General features: G+C 47.8%; 1 protein-coding gene and 1 non-coding gene across 4 annotated transcripts in view; both read left to right on the plus strand.

The window, feature by feature from the left end:
* Positions 1-20,289, plus strand: part of CYFIP2 (cytoplasmic FMR1 interacting protein 2) — a 124,861-nt gene that overhangs the window by 35,007 nt on the left and 69,565 nt on the right. For 2 of the 3 annotated variants that reach the window (XM_036096233.2, XM_078066791.1), the window contains exons 8-19: positions 285-413; positions 2,485-2,589; positions 4,707-4,798; positions 6,833-6,950; positions 9,482-9,601; positions 10,131-10,256; positions 13,710-13,876; positions 14,573-14,720; positions 16,863-16,937; positions 17,830-17,983; positions 18,921-19,077; positions 19,622-19,718. In XM_036096233.2, the coding sequence (XP_035952126.2) occupies positions 285-413; positions 2,485-2,589; positions 4,707-4,798; positions 6,833-6,950; positions 9,482-9,601; positions 10,131-10,256; positions 13,710-13,876; positions 14,573-14,720; positions 16,863-16,937; positions 17,830-17,983; positions 18,921-19,077; positions 19,622-19,718 (1,488 nt within the window). The remainder of the gene's footprint in view (positions 1-284; positions 414-2,484; positions 2,590-4,706; positions 4,799-6,832; positions 6,951-9,481; positions 9,602-10,130; positions 10,257-13,709; positions 13,877-14,572; positions 14,721-16,862; positions 16,938-17,829; positions 17,984-18,920; positions 19,078-19,621; positions 19,719-20,289) is intronic. The other variant, XM_078066792.1, reaches the window with a different exon arrangement.
* LOC118538348 (U6 spliceosomal RNA) lies at positions 11,171-11,277 on the plus strand. Its single transcript, XR_004918573.1, has one exon. It is a non-coding gene; the product is annotated as a U6 spliceosomal RNA (small nuclear RNA).

A 20,289-nucleotide genomic window follows, 5' to 3' on the forward strand; every position in this document is an offset into this window, starting at 1 on the left:
TGCTTTTCAGCTCAGCCCAAGAAAGTACTTTCTAACTATCAGAATTGCTGGGAAATAAAAGGGAGGGCTCCGGGGAGGGGGGGTGGCTTCCCTGCCATGGGGGGTGCACAGGAGCTCCTACCAACCACCGTGGGGACTTTGAGGAGGAGACGCAGGCTCCGTCCACCCGGGATGGTCAGGGGGGCTGTGCCCTGTCACTGCCAACTAGCTGTGGGCCTTCTGGGGTGGGGATGGGGGTGGGGCAGGAGAGGGGCTAACGGGGAGGGGGGGGCCCTGCTCTTCAGTGTCTCCACCAGCAACTGGAGGTGATCCCAGGCTATGAGGAGCTGCTGTCAGACATTGTCAACATCTGCGTGGACTACTACGAGAACAAGATGTATCTGACCCCCAGCGAGAAGCACATGCTGCTCAAGGTACACCTGCTTCCCACGCCCCAGCACCTGGGCTTGCCCTCCACCTCCTTCTTATTGAAAATCATTTTAAAAAAGGAAAAACGCTTACTTTTTCTTATTTAAACACTGATACGGATCTCACCGGACATAATTCTTTGTGATCCTCTTTTGTTTCCCTTTAATACATCAGCGACACCTTTCCAGATGCTGTTCGGGGTATTTCTGCAATGTAGTTTTTAATGGCCGCTGAGGAGCTCGCTGCACGTGGACTTTGTTATTAAACAAATCCTCTGTCATTGGATATTGGTTTGCTAAACTGCACTGAGCATTCTTACAGCACAACTTCTGTGTCCACGCTCTTTCTTGCCAAGTCAAACATCGTAGGGGAGAAATTGCTGACTCAAAGGGAAAGCAAAATCTTCAAGCTTTTGCTGTATTTTGCCAAAATAGTCACATTTGTTCCAGCAGTTTGCAAGTTCCATTTCTAAATTATCAAGTAATATTTATTGTAGAAAATCAGGAATATATAGAAAAGCACAAACAGTTTTTCTCTCTCACCATCTTTCCCTCCAGGGGTAGCACTTCTAGCATTTTGATGTATTTCCTTGTAATTTTTCTACGCTTACACACTTTCAGCATATGCAATATGCATAAATTATGTGTGTGTGTAATTTTTATCCCATTTCATTAAATGTAGCGCGGATGTTATGCGGCCACTAAATAATGCGGTATGGATGCCCTTGCATTTCTTTGGCCATTCCTCTGCCTCTGGCCGCTTGGGTTGTTCCTGATTTCTCTTGACAGCGGTAGTGCTGAGATGAGCAGCCTTCTGTGTGTTCTTCTGACACGCTGCATAGCCCCTTTTGAGTCTTTGTTCTCCAAAACCTCCCCTTTCGATGTTCTCCTGGTAGTTTTGTTTTCCCTCCTCTCCTCCATGCCACTCTCACCCACCAAGCACTCTGAGACGCTGCCAGCAGGTTTTCCCTCACTGGCTTTTGAGCCCTCCTCACCTCTGCTTCCCAGCCCTGAGCTCTCCCCCTCTTCCAGCCCAGGCTCCAGGTCTCAACGCTGGCTCTTCCCCCATTCTGCAAGTTTGTGTCCGTGAACTCAGATGCCACCAGGGGCACCTCTCACCTGAGGTGGGAGAGTCTGGCGCACACCCTGCAGAGCACTGAGATGGAATGGGACTAAGGGGGATGTGACCTTCATGGTCCTCTAGTCCCGGCCCTTACGTGTCAGGTGTGACTTCCCCACAGTCACAGCAGCTGTGAGCCAAGGGAAGCTGCTTTCAACCTCATTGTTCAGGCCCCCATCAGCCTTGCTGTGCATTTGACAAAAGGAGGAAAACGTGTCAGCATTCGAGAAGCTATTAAATGGCCCAGCATATCAAGAGTCAGCCTGGTGACCTGCTTATAGGGCATTGTCAAGCAAAAATGTGTTCTGAATGAAGTCACCAGTGGCTCCTTGGGAATCCGTACCTTGTTTTAGCTTCCTTGGGGAAAGAAGTGAATAGTTTCGTGTTCATTCAACACCGAGCTGGTATTCCCAAGTCCCTGTGATGTGCTAGACCCCGGGGATGCAGCAACAAGCAGTGCTCAGCCCTTTCTCACAGGAAGCATCTAAATGTGTAGATGTTGTGGTCAGATCTGCCTTCAGACCCTGTCTCTGCAACCTGTTAGCTGTGTGACCTTAGCAGCCTGGCTAACCTCTCTGTGTCTCTAATTCCTTGTCTGTGCAATAAGATCACTGTGTAAACTTGACTCATAAGATTGTTGTGAGAATTGAAGAAAATACCCGGGAATGCCCTATGCACAGACTCCAGCCCATAGTAAGGACTCAGTAAGCGGCCACCATAATATCCTACTACAGGATGGTCTGAGTTCTACAGAGAAATCAGATTTTTAGTTGAAATTAGATTTATGTCTCCTTTCTTCAATTGAAGACACGTGGGTTTTGAAAGAGAAGGTGTTCCTACAGGATGGGCATGTGCGTGTGCACAGACCTCCTTTTTTAATTTTTTTGTTTTGTTTTGTTTTTAAAGCTTTTCCAATGGTCGTGATGGGCTTCTGTGCTCTGCCCCTTCTCGCTCTAGGTAATGGGTTTTGGTCTCTACCTGATGGATGGAAACGTCAGTAACATTTACAAACTGGATGCCAAGAAGAGAATCAACCTCAGCAAAATTGATAAGTTCTTTAAGGTCAGTACCTGAGGGTGGGGCTGGGCCGCAGGGTGCTCTCTCTGGGGAAAGGGAAGAAATCGGCTTGTTGATGGAACTGCAGCTCTAAAGACCCCAAGAGGAGGAGGAAGATAGAATGACAGGGCCTCCAGCTGCCCTCTGTAGAAGGTGCTACACTATTGAAGTCTGTCGCATTAAAGTCAAACGTGCTCCCGAGTCTCAGGATTCGGCTGTGAGAGGCCTTACAGTTTTTTCTGCATGTTGCTTTTTCTCTTTCCTGAAATCCCTCGCTATCTAAAGAAAGAGATGCATCCCAGAAAACAGCGCCTGCTTTAATTTTCCATATAAATCAGAGCTCACAGAAGCAGGAGGATTAAAGACTGGATTTTAAATTGATGACAATTTGCAAAGTCACAGCCTCTCCTGGTCCACGGGGGGCTCCCTTGCCTCACCCCTGCCTCTGGGCACAAGGCCTCATCACAGTCCATTATTCACCCAGACCTTTGCAGTGCCTCAGACATTTGATCTTCTGGCCCCAAATTTTTAAAAATAAAACCTTGGGGTTAAATGAAGCCTTTGAGGTTTTCATGAAGGGATTTCTTGCTTTGGAATTGAATTCCATGGTGTCGGTTTATACGAGCATTGGGCACTCCAGGCATGGAGTGGAGCCTCAGAGGTCAGACATGGAAACACCAGGCTTACCATTAAAAGTGGAACCCCTCAAAAGTGTGGCATGGGGGACACTGGGCTGGGCCTAGATCCCACTGACTTTTCCAGGTTAAGGGGGAAATAAATCACCAAAAGACATCCTGTGGCTTTGCATCTTTTCAAGGCCAGAACTTTCACTCTGCTCTGGAGCTGCCCCAAATGAAAACAGGGCTCATCTCAGGAGACCTTGCAAAATCCACCTCTGCCCTCAGTCAGCATGAGTGAGATCAGGGTGCAGTTGAGAAATACAACTCTGCCATAGTTGGTCCTGAGTTTTAGTCTGGCTCTGCCACTTGATAGCTGGATAACTCTGGGGAAAATCACTAAACCTTTCTGAAATGGAGTTCCCCAGCCTGAAAAATGTGAATGCTAAGGGTATCTACTTGCTAGGGTTCCCTTGAGGATTCAGTAGGAAGGACATATGCGAGTCAGAGCCCTGGATTATAGTCTTGGCTCCTTGATTTCTAGCTGGCTTGACTTTGTGTGAAAATCACTTGAGCTATCTAAACCTCAGTTTTTTCATCTGTGAAATGGGGATGATAATAGTACTGATCTCACGAAGTATTTATATGGATTGAGATACTGTTTTTTGTTTAATAGCCTATTTTTTAGAGCAGTTAAACTTCACAGCAAAATTGAACAGAAAGGGCAGTTTTCCCATTTATCCCTTGCCCCCCCCCCACCATGCACAGCCTCCCCCATTATCAAAATCTCCCACCAAAGGGATGTGTTCTCTACAATCAGCAAACCTCCACCGACACATCATTATCACCCAAAGTCCATAGCTTACATTAAGGATCACTCTTGGCGTTGTACATTCTATGTGTTCTGACAAATGCAGAATGACATGTACCCACCACTGTCCTAAGAATCTTCTGGTTTTGAAGTGCTTGACATGGTGCCTACTGCCTAGAAGCCAGCAGTCCGCCCCAGCCTCCTCTCCATTTGTCCTGGTCTTCACTTGGGACTTGTCTGCCCTTTAGTGTTTGGTGTTAGGGTTTCAGTTGCTTCACATTGTAGAGTTGCTCAGGAAGGCCACACCCAGACAGCAGCATCCACGTATCCACTCCTAGTCCAGAGTTCACAGCTGCAAGGATCCACAAATCCCAGGGAAGTTAGAGCAGAAAGAACCTGCCCTGGGAGGCAGGCCGTCTGGCCCTCATCCTTCATTCATTCTGCCTGCTTTGTTACCTTGGACAAATCACTTTGCCCCTCCGGGCTCAATTGCTGGAACATGGGTTGGCTGGCGGCAGGGGAGGACCTGTATACTGTCTGGCACTCTCTTTGGTTCCAAGGTGACCCAGTAGCATGATCAGAAGCAGAACCTAGGGGTTGGCCCAGAGGTACACAAAGGCCTGCTTTCCCCAGTGGAAGACAGCCTTCCGGCTTCTCCCTCAGCGTCTCACACCTTGTGTTTGCTTCCTTTGCAGCAGCTGCAAGTGGTGCCCCTTTTCGGCGACATGCAGATAGAGCTGGCCAGATACATTAAGACCAGTGCTCACTATGAAGAGAACAAGTCCAAGTGAGTGCCTGCCATAATGTCTCTCGGCTCCCGCGAGGACGCCCAGCCCGGGCAGGGGGCCGAGGGGCCACTTCAGCCCCTCCTCCCTCCCCAGAGCCCTGGGCAGGTGGATTCCATCGCAACACTGGCACCCAGCCGGCCGGAAGGGAACAGCGGAGGGTGCTCTGAGCCCTTTTGTATCTGCCCTTTGCCGCCAGGGTTCAAAAGTGCTCAGAGCACAGCCACGCCCCTTCTCTGTCCCGGCGCTGACCCGTGCTGCCCACAGTGGGACAGCAGGAGCCCTCCTTCCCTCGAGAAGGGGGAGGACTGGCTGGCCCTCAGTGGTCGGGTGGAGCAAGAAGCCATTCTTCAGCACCTCGATTCTCTCCTCAGATTTGTGTCCATGCAGTAAGTATGTCATTGAGTATATGGTTTGGACGGTTCCACCTGTGAAGTGAGTCGATAGCCTCGCCTTAGATTGCTTTATAAGCCACCATTCCAGGTAATCTGTGCTAGGACCTGGGACGTCAGTGACTCCGTGGCAGGTGGGTGACACCCAGCTCCAGCCTGGGCCAGCCACTCTGTTGATCTCTGGGGTTGTTAGTAAGGTTCCTTCTGTCTGCATCTTTCCCAAAGCTGAGTGAATATGATCTTTCCCTACGGAGAGGGGCTGACTGTCCTTTAGTCAGAAGTGAGGGTTAGCACCTAAAAAATAGGTAAACGGAGTGTCCTTGAACCCCACCAGCCTTGAGCCCCTGCGAGGGAGTCTCACCGAGGAAGCTGGTTTAGTCTCTTCATAACCTGCTGGCTGCTAGTGTGTGAGGAGGTTTTCTAGGAAGAGCATGGAACTGAGAAGGCTGAACTCCTTTCCTCACGTTTCCTGCATGCGTTCTTGACCACCTGAAGTTGGGTGGGAGTGGTGATGTGGCCACAGCAGGGTGTCAGAGGTTTGAGTGTAGTGTCCCCATCCATGTACAAGTATGCCAAAATAAAAGTCAAGCCAAAGTATAAGCATGAGTAAGTCTATCACCAGTCCAAGTATTCTTAAGAGAACCACTTCAGGGAGATCCTTTTGAGATATTAATTTTTTTTTTAAGATTTTATTTATTTATTTGACAGAGAGAGACACAGCAAGAGAGGAAACACAAGCAGGGGGAGTGGGAGAGGGAGAAGCAGGCTTCCCGCTGAGCCGGGAGCCCACTGCGGGGCTCGATCCCAGGACCCTGTGATCATGACCTGAGCCAAAGGCAGACGCTTAACGACTGAGCCACCCAGGCGCCCCGAGATACTAAATTTTTCCCAAAATGTTCATCCGCCTTGTTTGGTGCCCATGCTTAGTCTGTCTCCTGAGTCACCCAGCACCAGATGACAGAATGGGGGTGAAGGGGGCTGTCTTTTTTCTCTTGGGTAAGGAGAGTGAAGACTTTCATTCATTGATTTCCTCTCCATTTTAAGATGGTTTTCCCAATGATATCTTTACAAAGAGTTGAGTAAAAGGGGAAGGGCAAGGGGAACAATAAGGGGGTGGGGAGAGAGGGAGGGTGGGAGGGAGAGCATGCCAGCAATACCTCTCAGAACACACGTTATCCATCCACCATGGAGTCCTTAATGTTGCCTGATCACTGTTGAAAAAGAGGCAGGATCCCTGTGAGTTTCCTCAGTCCCACGCTAACGGCCCCACCAAAGCCAGCTTCACCCTCAGGATGTCATTGCTGACAGTCAATAGGCAGATTTGGGGAGGTCACCCACCTTGCCTTTTCTTTGCTCGGTTTCCAGCTCTTTGTAGCCCTAGAGAAGCTCCTCACTCATATAACTGGTAAGTACTGCGGACACAAGTTACCTGGAAAAGCCTGTGATTGAGTCTTAGAGGAGGAAGATTATTCCACTCAGCCTGTGGCAGGCTTTCTTGCTGGTTACTGGGTCACTTGTTGGGTCCACCTAGGGGAGCCAGCCATCTTTGGCTGAGCACCAGGAGCAACTAGTGAGTGGAAGGAGCCTATCCCGCTGAGGCACGTCAGGCCAGGACCTGCTCCAACCCTGTGATTTTCTGCCCAGGTGGACATGTACCCAGAGCAGCATCAGCCCCCAGTACAACATCTGCGAGCAGATGGTTCAGATCCGGGACGACCACATCCGCTTCATCTCCGAACTCGCTCGCTACAGCAACAGTGAGGTAAGCTCGCTCTGGCTGCTGGGATGGAGGCCTGTGGGGGCTCAGGGTACGAAGGGGCGATGACCAGCCAGGAAGGAAATGATCCCAGGGATGATGGAGAGCAGCAGGGAGGCAATACACATCGGAGGCAAGAGGGCCGGGGGGCTGAGAGCATGGATTTTAGAGCCAGACAGAACTGGATTTAATTCTGGTTCAGCCACTGACCTTCACAAGTTACTCACAATGTCTGTGCCTCAGTTTCCTCATCTGTAAAATGCGGGTAATAGTATCTGGAAAGGTTCATTGAGAGGATTAAACAGTAGGATGCATGGAAAATGCATCCTGCCCAGCAGATTACAGTGGCCCAGTAATGGTTCATCTGCACACGATCCCAGCCATTTCCACCCTGGACGGCAAAAGAAACAGTTCTGAACGCTCATGCTCAAAGCACTATCTGAGTATTTTAAAACTACACAATAATAAATTATCATTGTGACACATCAGAAAATGCAGTTAGGAACAGAGAAGGCCATAAAATCTCTTATAATCCCACCAATTACATTTTTACTGACGTTACATTTTTCTTCTTTTTTTTAAATATGGAAATATAGTCAATGCACAAACCTCAGAAAAAATACAAATATGCAAAGGAGGGACATTAATCATGTAAAATTCTACCAACCAGAACCAATTGTGATTAACATTTGGGTTTATATATCCTCCTGGACTCTTCCCATATATACTCTTCTAGTAAATGTATATGTTGGTTTGATAAACACAGGTCCCCCCACTTGATTTGAGCCTGGATGACTCTGCACTATCCCACGTTTGCTCACTGGTTCCACCATGTGGCTGGCAGCCATAGTGCACATGCTTTCCAAACCCAAACTCTGAAAATGTCTTTGATCAAAGGGCAGCATATTTGAAATGAGGACAGTCAGACAAGTCCACACGGTGTGGTCATTAGACAGGTGGCCCATGTTCTTATGAGGGCTCCTGGAAGACGTGGACCAAGGTCAAGCCCCAGCCTTTAGCCTTCTTAACCATATGTGGCAATCATCTGAACTAAAGCTATGGGAGTAATTTCAGAGCCGGGACCTCCTTCATTCTTGTCAAGTTTTGGTGGGATCTAAGAGTGAATCTGGCCTCAAGTTGTTTTTTAAGTTGTACATTTTACACATGTGTATCCACAAACAATTCTCATTACTTGCAGTAATTATATTCTGCAAAGTGGGCATGAACACTGGAGCAGCAAATACTGAACCATTGCTCCTCGAAGAAGTACAGAGTTAAGTTCCTGTGAACTTCTGGTCACAACATTTTCATAGGCTGATCAATGTATAACCTTGTTTTCTGTGTGTTTCTATTTAAAGACACCATATGTAATAGATATTGTTTATTCATAGACATTAACTCACATGCAACAGCACTATGACTTGATGTCCAGACAAAGCTTATCTAAAACACGTGCTTTTCCTCTAAGCTACATCATAGCCTTCTTGCAGTTAGGATCACTACACAGAACTCTAGCACTACACTTGGGGCCATTTTAAATAGTGAAATCACCAGTAAAAAGTACAAGAATATGGAAAACGTGGCATTAAATAAACCATGAAAAGGACACGTATACAGCATGATTGCTGAAACAAGAAGGCAGAGATTCACCATGTTCACCCTCAGCTGGGACATGACTCAGATTTTTCACCATTCTGCACATACCTGCAAATGACCAGTAAAGGGACTGCAAGCACTGACTTGGAGATTGCAAATAAATTTTAGGGAGTAGACAAATTCACAAATACAGAACCCACAAATAATGAGGACTGACTCTATATGTAGATACATATATGTACCTACATACATGCAGGCACATATACGTATATGTGTGTGCGCACGTGCATACATGTATATGTATATGCGCATATGCACATGCACGTACGTATACATGCGTGCGTATATACACATATGCACGGACGTACACGTATGCACATATATCTATATGCACATGCATACATCCATACTGCCTTATGGAATAATACACATTCAAATAGATGTTTGTCCAGCACTTTTCAGTTGTTGTGTCATATCTAATTAATGAGCTGTGAAATTAATTTAGTGACCTATGATTAGCATTGTGTATGACAGAATAGACAATCAGAGGAATTCTCATGTGTTAAGAGTAAAGTTGCTTCATGAAAAGCGTTGGTTCATGTATATATCTTTAAGATCTCTATGCAGGTATGTGTTCCTGAGTCACTCTGTGGTGTGCACTTCCTACTGTAATTTGCAGTTTAAAAAATTTGAAAGCCGCCGCCCTGCAGTATAACAGGGTAGTTGTGAGTGGAGCTACGGCATCACACCACCTGAGTTTGAACCCTCAGCCATTTATAAGCCATGTGGCCTCCAACAAAGAACTCGTCTGAACCTCAGTTTATCTATCCAGGGGATATAATAATAGCACCTCCCTTGTATTATTCTTGGGGGAATCAGTGAAATAATGTCTAAAAGTGCCAGGCGCATACATGGTGAGGGTGACGGCCCATGTTCCCCAGGTGGTGACAGGCTCCGGGCTGGACAGCCAGAAGTCAGACGAGGAATACCGCGAGCTCTTTGACCTGGCCCTGCGGGGCCTGCAGCTTTTATCCAAGTGGAGCGCCCACGTCATGGAGGTGGTAGGTGTCCTGAAGGCAGAGGGCCTGCCCCTCCCCAGACCCCTCCAGCCTGACCTCTGTGCACACGGACTCTTGTCTGCCTCTCCCCAGCACTCTTCTTTTAACAGCCTTACTGAGATATAATTCGCACACTGTACCATTCACTCACTGAAAATGTAGATTCATTGGTTTTTAGTATATTCGCAGAATTGTGCAACCACAGTTAAATTTAGAATCTTTTTATCAGTTCCAAAAGAAACCCTGTGCAATCAACCCCCATTCCCGACCCCCACAACCCTAAGTAATCTGTCTTCTGTCTCTAAAGATCTCCCTCTTCTGGATGTTTCCCACAAGTAGAATTATATACTATGTGGTTATTTGTGTCCGGCCTCTTTCACTTCATGCCTTCAAGAACCATGATCCATGTTAGAGCATGAATCAGAACTTCATTCCCTTTTATGACTGGGTCATACTCCCCTACATGGACATACCACATTTGGTTTTTCCCTTCATCCACTGATGGACATTTGGGTTCTTCCTCTCTCCCCAGTACTCCTGGAAGCTGGTTCACCCCACTGACAAGTTCTGCAACAAGGACTGCCCTGGCACGGCGGAGGAGTATGAGAGAGCCACGCGCTACAATTACACCAGTGAGGAGAAGTTTGCCTTTGTCGAGGTGGGTGCTGACTCCCTGCATTAGCCCCCTACCCCGAGGCTGCTGCTTGGTGTTGATCCTGGTGGTTCCGGGAGTGCTTCTGAGCAAGATGGCAGCCATGGTCCTCCTTGTGCATACCCTTCCTGTCTTCCTCCCGCCTGAATTCATCTCTGTCAAAAGTTACCCTTCAAGGGCGCCTGAGTGTTGCAGTCGGTTAAGCGACCCACTCTTGGTTCCAGTTCAGGTCGTAATCTCCAGGTGGTGGATTGAGCCCTGTGTCGGGCTCCATGCTCAGCCCAGGGTCTGCTTGAAATTCTCTCCCTCTCCCTCTGCCACTCCTGCTCATGCTCTCTTTCTCTCTAAATAAATAAATCTTAAAAAAAAAAAAAGTTACCATTCAAAAATGATTAGAAACTCATTCTGTTCCCGAGAATCCAAGGGAAAGCATTCACTCCACTAGAAAAATGGGCAAAAGGAAACCAACAGCAGAAACAAGGACAAAACCAATGGCTAAAAGAGATAAGAAAAATGCCCAAACTGATGAATAATCAAAGAACTACAGGTGGAAACCAAGATGAGATGAGTTGTCAGATTTAGTGTCTCATTTTCTTACCTTTTCTGTCTTATTGTCCATCACTTATTTTGTTCTGTTTTATGGGATATTTCCTGAAGTTCAACTATTAGTATTTTTTATTGTGCCTATTATATTTTTAATGTCAGAAGCTCCATCTTGTTCTCTGAATGTTCCTTTTAGAAGACCCCGTTCTTGTGCCATGCGTTTGATAGCTTCATGAGGATAGTATAGTATTTTTATTATCTTTATTGAGGTATAATTTATGTTCAATAAACTGTATCCACTTAAAGTGTATAATGCCAAGAGTTTTGATCATTGTATACACCCTGTGAAACCAAAAAGATTAGATGCAGAACATTCTGTGCTCACTTTGGCAGCACATGTACTAAAATTGGAACAGTACAGAGAAGGTTAGCGTGGACCCTCTGCAAGAATGACACACAAATTCACAAAGCATTCCCTTTAGAAAAAAAAAAAAAGATGCAGAACATTTCCATCTCCCCTAAAAGACTTGGTGTTGCTTACCATCTATCCTCCCACCATCCTTGGGCCTGATCACTTTTTTTTTTTTTTTTTTTTGTCACCATAGATTTGTTGGCATTTTTTATCATTTTGTTTGGTTGGTATTTTTTTGTGTTTGGCTTCTTTTACTCACCATCATAATTTTGAGTTTTACCCCCATTGTTCTGTGTATCAATAGTTTGTTTCATTTATTGTTGAGTATTATTCCATTGTATGGATATATACTGTAATTTGCTTACCCATTCAACTGTTGATAAACATTGGGCCATTTCCAGCTTTGGGCTAGTATGAATAAACTTGCTTTAAAGATTTGAGTATAAGTCTTTGTATAGATACACGTTTTTATTTCTCTTGGAATGGTCATATTGTAGGTGACTTAACTTTTTGCTTAACTTTTTAAGGAACTGCCAAATGGTTTTCCAAAGTGGAGGTACCATTTTATATTCCCACCAACTGTATATGAGCGTACTATTGCTCTAACACCCTCAGTCCTTGATTCTATCAATTTTATTAATTTTAGTCATTCTAACGGCTGTTTAGTGAAATCTCATTGGAGTTTTAATTTGCATTTCCCTGAAGACTGATGATATTGAGCATCTTTTCATGTGCTTATTGGCCACTCATATATCTTCCTTTGTGAAATCCTGTCTTCTGAAATCTTTTGCCCATTTTTTTAAATTGGGTTTCTGTCTTCTTCATATTGAATTGTGAGAATTCTTTATATGTTGTAGATACAAGTCGCTAGTCATATATATGTTGTAAATATTTTTTCTAATTGGTGACTTTGCCTTTTCATTTTCTTAGGGGTACCTTTGGAAGAACAACTATTTTTAATTTTGATAAAGTCCAACTTATCAATTATTTTACAGTTTGTGATTTTTGTGTTCTAGCTAAGAAATCTCTGCCTAGCCCAGAATTGCAAAGATTTTCCCTTAGGTGTAACATCCGCACACTCTGCTGTGTTTGGGATCATTCTGAAACATCTCCATCATCTCTTCCTTTGTCTCATTATTTCCTAGTTACATCTCTAGCCAGGAGCGCAGATGCTTTTGTGATGTAATGTTCCCTTAAGGCTTCTGTCCCATTGTTTCTCTACACTAAAGCTTCTCTCTGGCGAAACCACTATGCTTGTTGGTTCTAATGAAAATCCTCACTGCCTGAACTTTGTTCTCACCATTTCCTCTAACCTCAGATGTGCTATTTATTCCTTTAAGGTTTAGAGGAAGAAAAAAATCTTAGCATGTAAACTCATTCATTGCTTTATTTGTTCCTTTTCAACAAAAATGTTCTGACGGCTCACTACAGGCCTGGGCAGTGGGCATAGGGCGTGCACAGCATTGCTGGGCCTTGCCCGTGTAGCACTTACAGCCCGGTGCAGAGCGTGGAAGTCCAGCACATCATGATGACATGTGGTCATGTCATCAGACCTGACACATCATGTCGGGAGGCTGATACGGCTTGTGCTGTCCCCTCTGAATTGTGAATCACTCTAGATATTAGCACTTGTGGCTGACAGGGGCCAAAGGATCAGGCATGTTGCTGGTGAAGCTAGACTAGGGATGTGACTTCCACCCAAGGCCACCCAAGACTTCTTATTCCTCCTTCGCCCCAGTAAACTCACCTACTGGGAAACCGACAAAGCAACTGCAGAAACACATGCCTCTCTTCCTTGGGATGGGGAGGGAAAGGTGATTGCACGGAGAAGAGAGGAACCCAGAAGAGAAGGCGCACACTCCAAGGCAGGCCAGGATATACTCATCACAAATACCTGTCTCCCCGTCTCTGCAGCCAGATGAGTAGGGGAAGAGGGGGGAGGGAGGAGGCAAACAGAAGGACAGAGGTTTTCCCTCACCTGAGACTTCCACAGAGATTTTATGTCATAGGAGGAAGCTCTATGGACTCAAACAGCAAATGACCGAATTATTTCAAAAGCAAAGATCATCAAAACTCTATAGAAAGTGTTATGGTCAAACAAAGTTCTATTTGATACGGTCTGTGGGTTCATGGTGTGTAGAGAGGCCTCTGGAAGTCAGAGTGGTCCACAAAGTGTGGTTTGTGAACTGGCTGCTCTTTGTCGGCAGTCAGCACTAAGCTAGGGAGCTGGAGCCAGAGTGAAAGTGGGCTGCGCCGAGAAGCACGCTATGCCATTTAGCTAACATCTGTGCCTGTAGCTGGACTTTCCTTGATGAAGGAAGCAGTGCACTCATTTCCATCTGGGCACACGTTTCTTACCTTGCTGTGAACTGGCACTTTGAGTAGCGCTGGCCTCTGGCTTCTGGACATCTCAGGCAGCACCCTCCCTGCAGTGTGGTGAAGGGTGCTGGACGGATGGGTAAGCTGAGGCACAGTGAGCCTGACCTTGATCTGTGCCCGGCCAGGTGATCGCCATGATCAAAGGCCTCCAGGTCCTCATGGGCAGGATGGAGAGCGTCTTCAACCAGGCCATCAGGAACACCATCTACGCGGCCCTGCAGGACTTCGCCCAGGTGACGCTGCGCGAGCCCCTGAGACAGGCCGTGCGGAAGAAGAAGAACGTCCTTATCAGGTGGGTCTTCAGATGGCCCTTTCCAGGGGTCATGTAAAAAATCAGAGGTGCTATGTGCAGACCACAGGGGAAGTTCCTGGCTCAGTCAGCTTCCAGCCCCGCCTCTGCACACACACTGACCCTTCTAGCACGTTCCCGCAAGCTCTAGGACACCTTCCTAGGAGACTGGACATTTGAAATGAATCAAGCCTCGGTCTCTGGGTTTGAAGCCTATATCCACCACTAGCTATGTGTACCTGGTCAAATAATGTACTTTCTCTGAATCTCAGTTTTCCTCATTTGTAAAATGTGGAATACACTGGTTGCTGGGATGATAAAGTGATATAATCAGTGTGTAGACCTGAGCACACAGCAGCACAGAGTAAGTATGCAACAAATGTAAGCTACTATTAAAACTTCAAACATACAGAGATGTAATTGGACTAATGAAGCTCCCCTGGAATGAGAAAGAAAAATAGCCAGTGGGCATCAGAGTCCCCTGTGGTGCTTATTGAAGAGCAGACTTCTGGACCATGGCTCAAGCCTGGGAAGCCAGCACCTCTTGGGGTGTGGGTGGGGCCAGGAATGAGCACGCTTCCCCAACGCCCAGGAATTCTAAGACAGGGGGTCCTGGGCCATCACAGACTCTAGAAACAGGCTTGCAGGGCCTCCTTCCAATGCTAAAACCAGGTCTGAGTATCCATTCTTCCTTCCCAGTGTCCTGCAGGCAATTCGAAAAACCATCTGTGACTGGGAGGGGGGCCGAGAGCCCCCCAATGACCCGTGCTTGAGAGGGGAGAAGGATCCCAAGGGGGGATTTGACATCAAGGTGCCCCGGCGTGCTGTGGGGCCCTCCAGCACACAGGTAAGTGGCTCCGAGGCCAGCCAGGCCATGGTAGCTCGGGCTGGGGGGCCTCAGGCAGGAGGGGCAGGGTCCAGCAGCTGCACTAGTCTTACTCTGCCATCTTGTTTTAATACAGGAGGGAGGACTACCAGCTTAAGATTCAGGAGACCTGGATTCTAGTCCTAGAAACCCGTGTCACCTTGGGCACCTTACACAGTCTCTTTGTGCCTCAGTTGTCTAATCTGGCAAATGGGGGTCATACCAGGACTGGCTATCTCCTAGCCCCGTGAAGTATAGGTTCCAAAGTATAGGAGGAATTTAAAGTAGAATCTATATGCATCTATCCTGTCCCTCTTCAGTGAACCCTGGCCCCCTCACCCTGCAGTGACATCCTAGCTTGGGAATTCATGAGTTCTGCCTCTGACATGCTGTGTGATCTTGGGCAAGCACCTTGATCTCTCTGTACTCTGAATATCTTCTCCATTAAGTGAAAATTTTGAAGGAGATCATGTTACTGACAAAACATTATTATTATCTCCTCAAATGCACAAGTACCAAAAGCCCTTGACCCCTTAGAGAAAGTCTAGTAATCAGAGATATCCAGAGTTGCTAACCAAAGCTTCAGAACAAGAGGTCACCTGTGATTTATCCAAAGTAGTCAGTAAATTAGCAAAAAAAAAAAAAAAAAAGTAAAGAATCTGGGCATCTTGGTTGAATCCTTGCCACTTACTTAAGGATAAGCAATTCCTGGTAGGCTTTTTGAGGTATTGGAAAAAAGCGTAAGGGTCCATTGAACTTTCAGGGGTCTTACAGGAACTCCCCCTTGACATGACCTTTCAGCCTGTCTCAGCTCTGCAATCGTGAATCTGAACCATCTGAGATGAGCCGTCTGAGGCCCAGCGCCCCCCCAACCCATGTGTGTGTGTCTGTGTCTGGGCAGGGGACGGGGAGGAGGGAAGGGGCAGGATGGCTTCTCAGCACCGTAACTTCCCTTGGCTTCACAGCCCGTGGGCCAGTGTGCACTAATCTTGCTGGTCTTGGAAATCCCAAGGAAGCTTCTACAAACACTTTTGTGTAATGTCCAGGACCACAGGCCTTTCCAGCCTAGAATATCCTGGAGGGGCTAAGCAGGGCTTTCGGATGTTTCTGTAAGTCCCAAGACTTGAGTGAGGGAGACACAAGACAAGGCAGAAGGGAAACTGGAAAGGAGGATGAGGGGAAGGGCCAAACAGGCAGAGAGGGAGAGAAAGGGAGAGAAGAGGAGTGGAAGGAGGGTTTATATAGGTGGTCTGAGAGGGGAGTGTGGCCCCGAATTAACACCCCCCCCCAACCAAATCCTGTGAGGTGGCACGGATGCATTGAGTAGACTCCTAATAGTCAGAGCTGGAAGAGCCCTTAGAGACGAGCTAGTCCCAGTGCCCTCCTTGTTTTACAGATAGGGAAACTGAGGTCCAGAGAGGGGAAGTGACTTGTCTAAGTCACAAGGCGAGTCACAGGTGGAGGTGGGACAAGAACCCAGGTCTCCTGACTCCCGCCCCAGGGCTCCGTGAGGGCCTGCCGAGCACAGTAGACAGGGGCATCTAGCACAGCTGGGATGTTGGCTGATCTGATGAGTTAAATGCTCTGTTCAGGAGGAGTAGGTGGGCAAAGAGTTCCCCCTCTTATCGACGGAATGGATTTTCAAATAGAATTTGAAACAAATCAGTCAATTCCACATGGATGGTACTTGATGAATCCTTTCCTGGATGACTCCAAAGGCCGTCATTAGAACAGTGCTTCTTAGGGATGATCAGGCCTGCCCCCCGATGGGGTTGGCGAGGGTGGACTGGCCACCGTGGTAGCTCTTGGACCATCATGGGAAGTGCTGTGGCCGGGGCGCTGGGCCCCTTGTCTGTGTGGCTGCACTGCCTGGCCTAGGGCCAGGCACATGGTGGGGACGGTCCTCGAGGAGATCCAGAGGCAGCCAGGGCAGATGTGGTGGCAGAGGGAGGTTGGAGCTTCTGAGAGGTGGTCGGCAAGTGGCCCCTAGCAGTCGCGGCGGCTTCCCCACCGTATACAATACCTCTTGCTTTTCTCTCTCTCTCTCTCTCTCTCCTCTCTCTCCCTCTTCCCTGTCTCTCCTGCCCTCCCGTGCCCTCCTCCTTTCTCCTACCTATGTCTTAGGCCTGCCAGTGGTCCCCGCGGGCTTTGTTTCACCCCACTGGTGGTACACAGGGCCGAAGAGGCTGCCGATCCCTGGTATAACACCGCCTGGCTGGGTTGGTTGGGGTACACTTCTCCAGGAGGCAGCAGGAATGGACTAGCCTGGCTCCTCAAGGCCCCTTCCAGCCCTAAGATTCAAAGGCAGATGATGTGGAAAGATCTAGATTAGCACTTGCACCCTTTGCACTTAAGGCCCTCTGTAAGCGGGAGTTGATTGTCTAGTAGACCTCCTGTGTAAGTACCCATCTTCCCCCGCTTTCCGCCCAGGGTTTTGGTAGGCTGTGCGACGCAGCTGATGCCACCAGAGGGCGCCATCCCTCAGTAATGGATTCAAAGTGCTGAGGGTCAGAAGCTTGAGGTCGGTGGGTGGGGGGTTTCCTCTAATCAAATCGCATTTCGCAGTTCCTCAAAATGTTAGAGCTGAAGGGGACTGGTTTGAGAAAGCATCTGGTGCAACCCCCTCATGTTAGCAGATGAGAACACTGAGGCCCAGAGTGGGACTTTGTTGCCCAAGGTCACACAGCAAGACAGTAGGAGGGCCTGGCCTTAGACCCAAGTCCGGGGCTCCACCCACGGTGCCATCCAGCCAACCAGTAAAACAGAGAGTGCCTCCAGAGTGATGTGAACTGAGGTTCTCCTCTGATGCCCACGCCCTTGGCCAAGCAGAGCAGGCAAAAACCTGGGCCTTGAAAGACTTGTTATCAGGCCCTGGGCAGAACTTCCTTCCTGGGCTGACCAGTCTCCCTCGTGAGGGTTTACATGTTCCAAATTCACTTCTCCAACCCTAAACTGGTACTTCCTTAAGACAGTGCTTTTTAAGAGCAGACATCTGCAGAAAAAAAGAAAAATATAAATACAACACAGAGAAACCTTTACCCCAGGGTGGAGGGCCAGCCCCTGACCTTCTCATCTTACTTTCTCTTTCAAGCTGTACATGGTGCGGACCATGCTGGAATCACTCATCGCAGACAAAAGCGGCTCTAAGAAGACACTGAGAAGCAGCCTTGATGGACCCATCGTCCTTGCCATAGAGGACTTCCACAAACAGTCCTTCTTCTTCACGCACCTGCTCAATATCAGTGGTGAGTTGCAGTGTCCGGGTAGTGGGGAGAGGATTAGGGTCCCAGGTCCCAGACCAACTAAAGCCACTGGACCAAAAGTTGCCAAAAAGCATGGTCATTGACCAAAAGAGGCACATTTTGCCACCGAGGTAAAAAAATGCACACTTTCTGGTGGGCTTGGAAAGGCCAGGCTTGGTCCGGCTAGTCTCACTCCGCTAACTTTGTCTGGTAGACATTTGTGGTTTATTTGTCATGAAGTCTTTAGTACCCTCTACTAAAGACTTTTTTAAAACCAGCAACATACCCACAGACACAGCCAGGCATTCGGTCAGCCTTTTGTTTCTAAGCAGCAGCTCTGAGCTGATTAGTCTTGTTGCTCATAGCAAAGGAGGCTTCCAGGCTGTACCCCAACCCTGTGTCCCCCATTCCTGTGCTCCCGTTAGCAGGATGACTGTGCAGGGGGAACAGGGCAGGGAGAAGGAGAGCAGCATCCAGGGACGTGGGAGTGGTAATGCACCTGTTAGTACTGAGAAGGTGACCTTAACAAACAATCCAAACTTCATCAGAGCGCAGATCAGGGCCCTTCAAGGCTTCTGAGCAGGGAGAAGCCAGAATTACCATGTACAAGGAGGCCCGACTGTGGATCTTCAGGATGGCTTTGTAGGGGGATGATGGAGATTGTGGGGGCACCTAAAGCTCTAAAACATCACTGCTGTCCTCCCCCCCGGGCCTGCTACTGTGAGGTTAACAAATGCTGTTTTCTAAATAGATGTTAGACTGGCTGTCAGGTACCAGACAGCAGGATCTACTGATCAAGTCGCATTTATGAGTACCTACTATATACTAGTATAGTGGTAAGAATAACGAAAGCAGTAAGAACCAAGTTAATAACAATAAGAGCAAAGATCTTTGGGTGCTTCTCATGTATAACCCACAACTCTTTCCTATATGCTTTCAGAAGCCCTGCAGCAGTGTTGTGACCTCTCTCAGCTCTGGTTCCGAGAATTCTTCCTGGAGTTAACCATGGGCCGGCGAATCCAGTTCCCAATTGAGATGTCCATGCCCTGGATTCTAACAGACCATATCCTGGAAACCAAAGAACCTTCCATGATGGAGTAAGAGGCAGGATTGGGTCAGCAAGGAGGTTCCCAGGGTGCAGATGGAGGACAGTTTGCTAGGGAGCTCTGTTCTTTCCAGAACTTTCCAGATTAGGCAGTGTGCCCCACTAGGGAGAACATTCGTGCCAGGGATCAAGTCACACCAGATTTGACTCAGCCTTGCAGATAGGCCCGGGATTCTACCAGCCCAGCTGCCCTCCCTGTGCTCTGTCAGTCTCACGGCAGCCGTGCTTGGAAGATAGTCATCTCTGGGGACCAGGAAGCTAATGTCTTTAACTGCCACCTGATTTCTTTTGGTCCCAGACTCATTTTTTCAGGTCTTGGAGTTATTAGCATCACGGACTTTTGATTTCTACAGGCAGAGCATAAAGTAAGGCATTCCTAAGGCAGGCTGGAAACATCAGAGTGCTGGAAGGCTCTCTCTTCCCAACCCCGAGCTTGTTCACGTGTTCACCCAAGCCTTCGTGTTTCCCAAGCCGCATCAGTCAGCTTGCCTTCAGAAAGATGAGTAAGCTGCTGGCCTCTACTTTTCTCTCTTCAGGTACGTCCTCTACCCCTTGGACCTATACAATGACAGCGCCTACTATGCTCTGACCAAGTTTAAAAAGCAGTTCCTGTACGATGAGATTGAAGCCGAGGCAAGTGACACACTTCTCCTTTTGTTCCTGTAATCTTATTCCGAGAGTCTGGACTTTTTAAATCTTTAGCTCTTGGCACAAAGTGGGCTGTCTTAGTCCATTCAGGGTGCTGTACCAAATAACCACAGACTGAGTGGCTTATAAACAGCAGAAATGTATTTCTCACTGTTGTGGAAGCTGGAAGTCTAGATCAGGGAGCCAGCACTGTTGGGTGAGGGCACCTTTCTGGGTCACAGACTTCTCATTGTATCCTTGAGTAGTGTAAGGCATGAGGGAGCTCTCTGCGGTCTCTCTTTTTTTTTTTTATTTTATTTATTTATTTTAGAGAGAGAGAGTGAGCACGCATGCACACAAGTGGAGGGAGGGGCAGAGGGAAAAGGGGAGACTCTCAAGCTGACTCCACACTGAGCACGGAGCACAGCTTGGGGCTCGATCTCACGATACTCGATCTCTCGGACACTTAACCGACTGAGCCGCCCAGGTGCCCCCAGTCTCTCTCTTATAAAGCGCTAATCCCATTCATGAAGCCTCTACCCTCATGACCTAATCACTTCCCAAAGGCCCCACTGTC

The sequence above is a fragment of the Halichoerus grypus genome, chromosome 2 (genome assembly GCF_964656455.1).
Source record: "Halichoerus grypus chromosome 2, mHalGry1.hap1.1, whole genome shotgun sequence".
Taxonomy (NCBI): Eukaryota; Metazoa; Chordata; class Mammalia; order Carnivora; family Phocidae; genus Halichoerus; species Halichoerus grypus.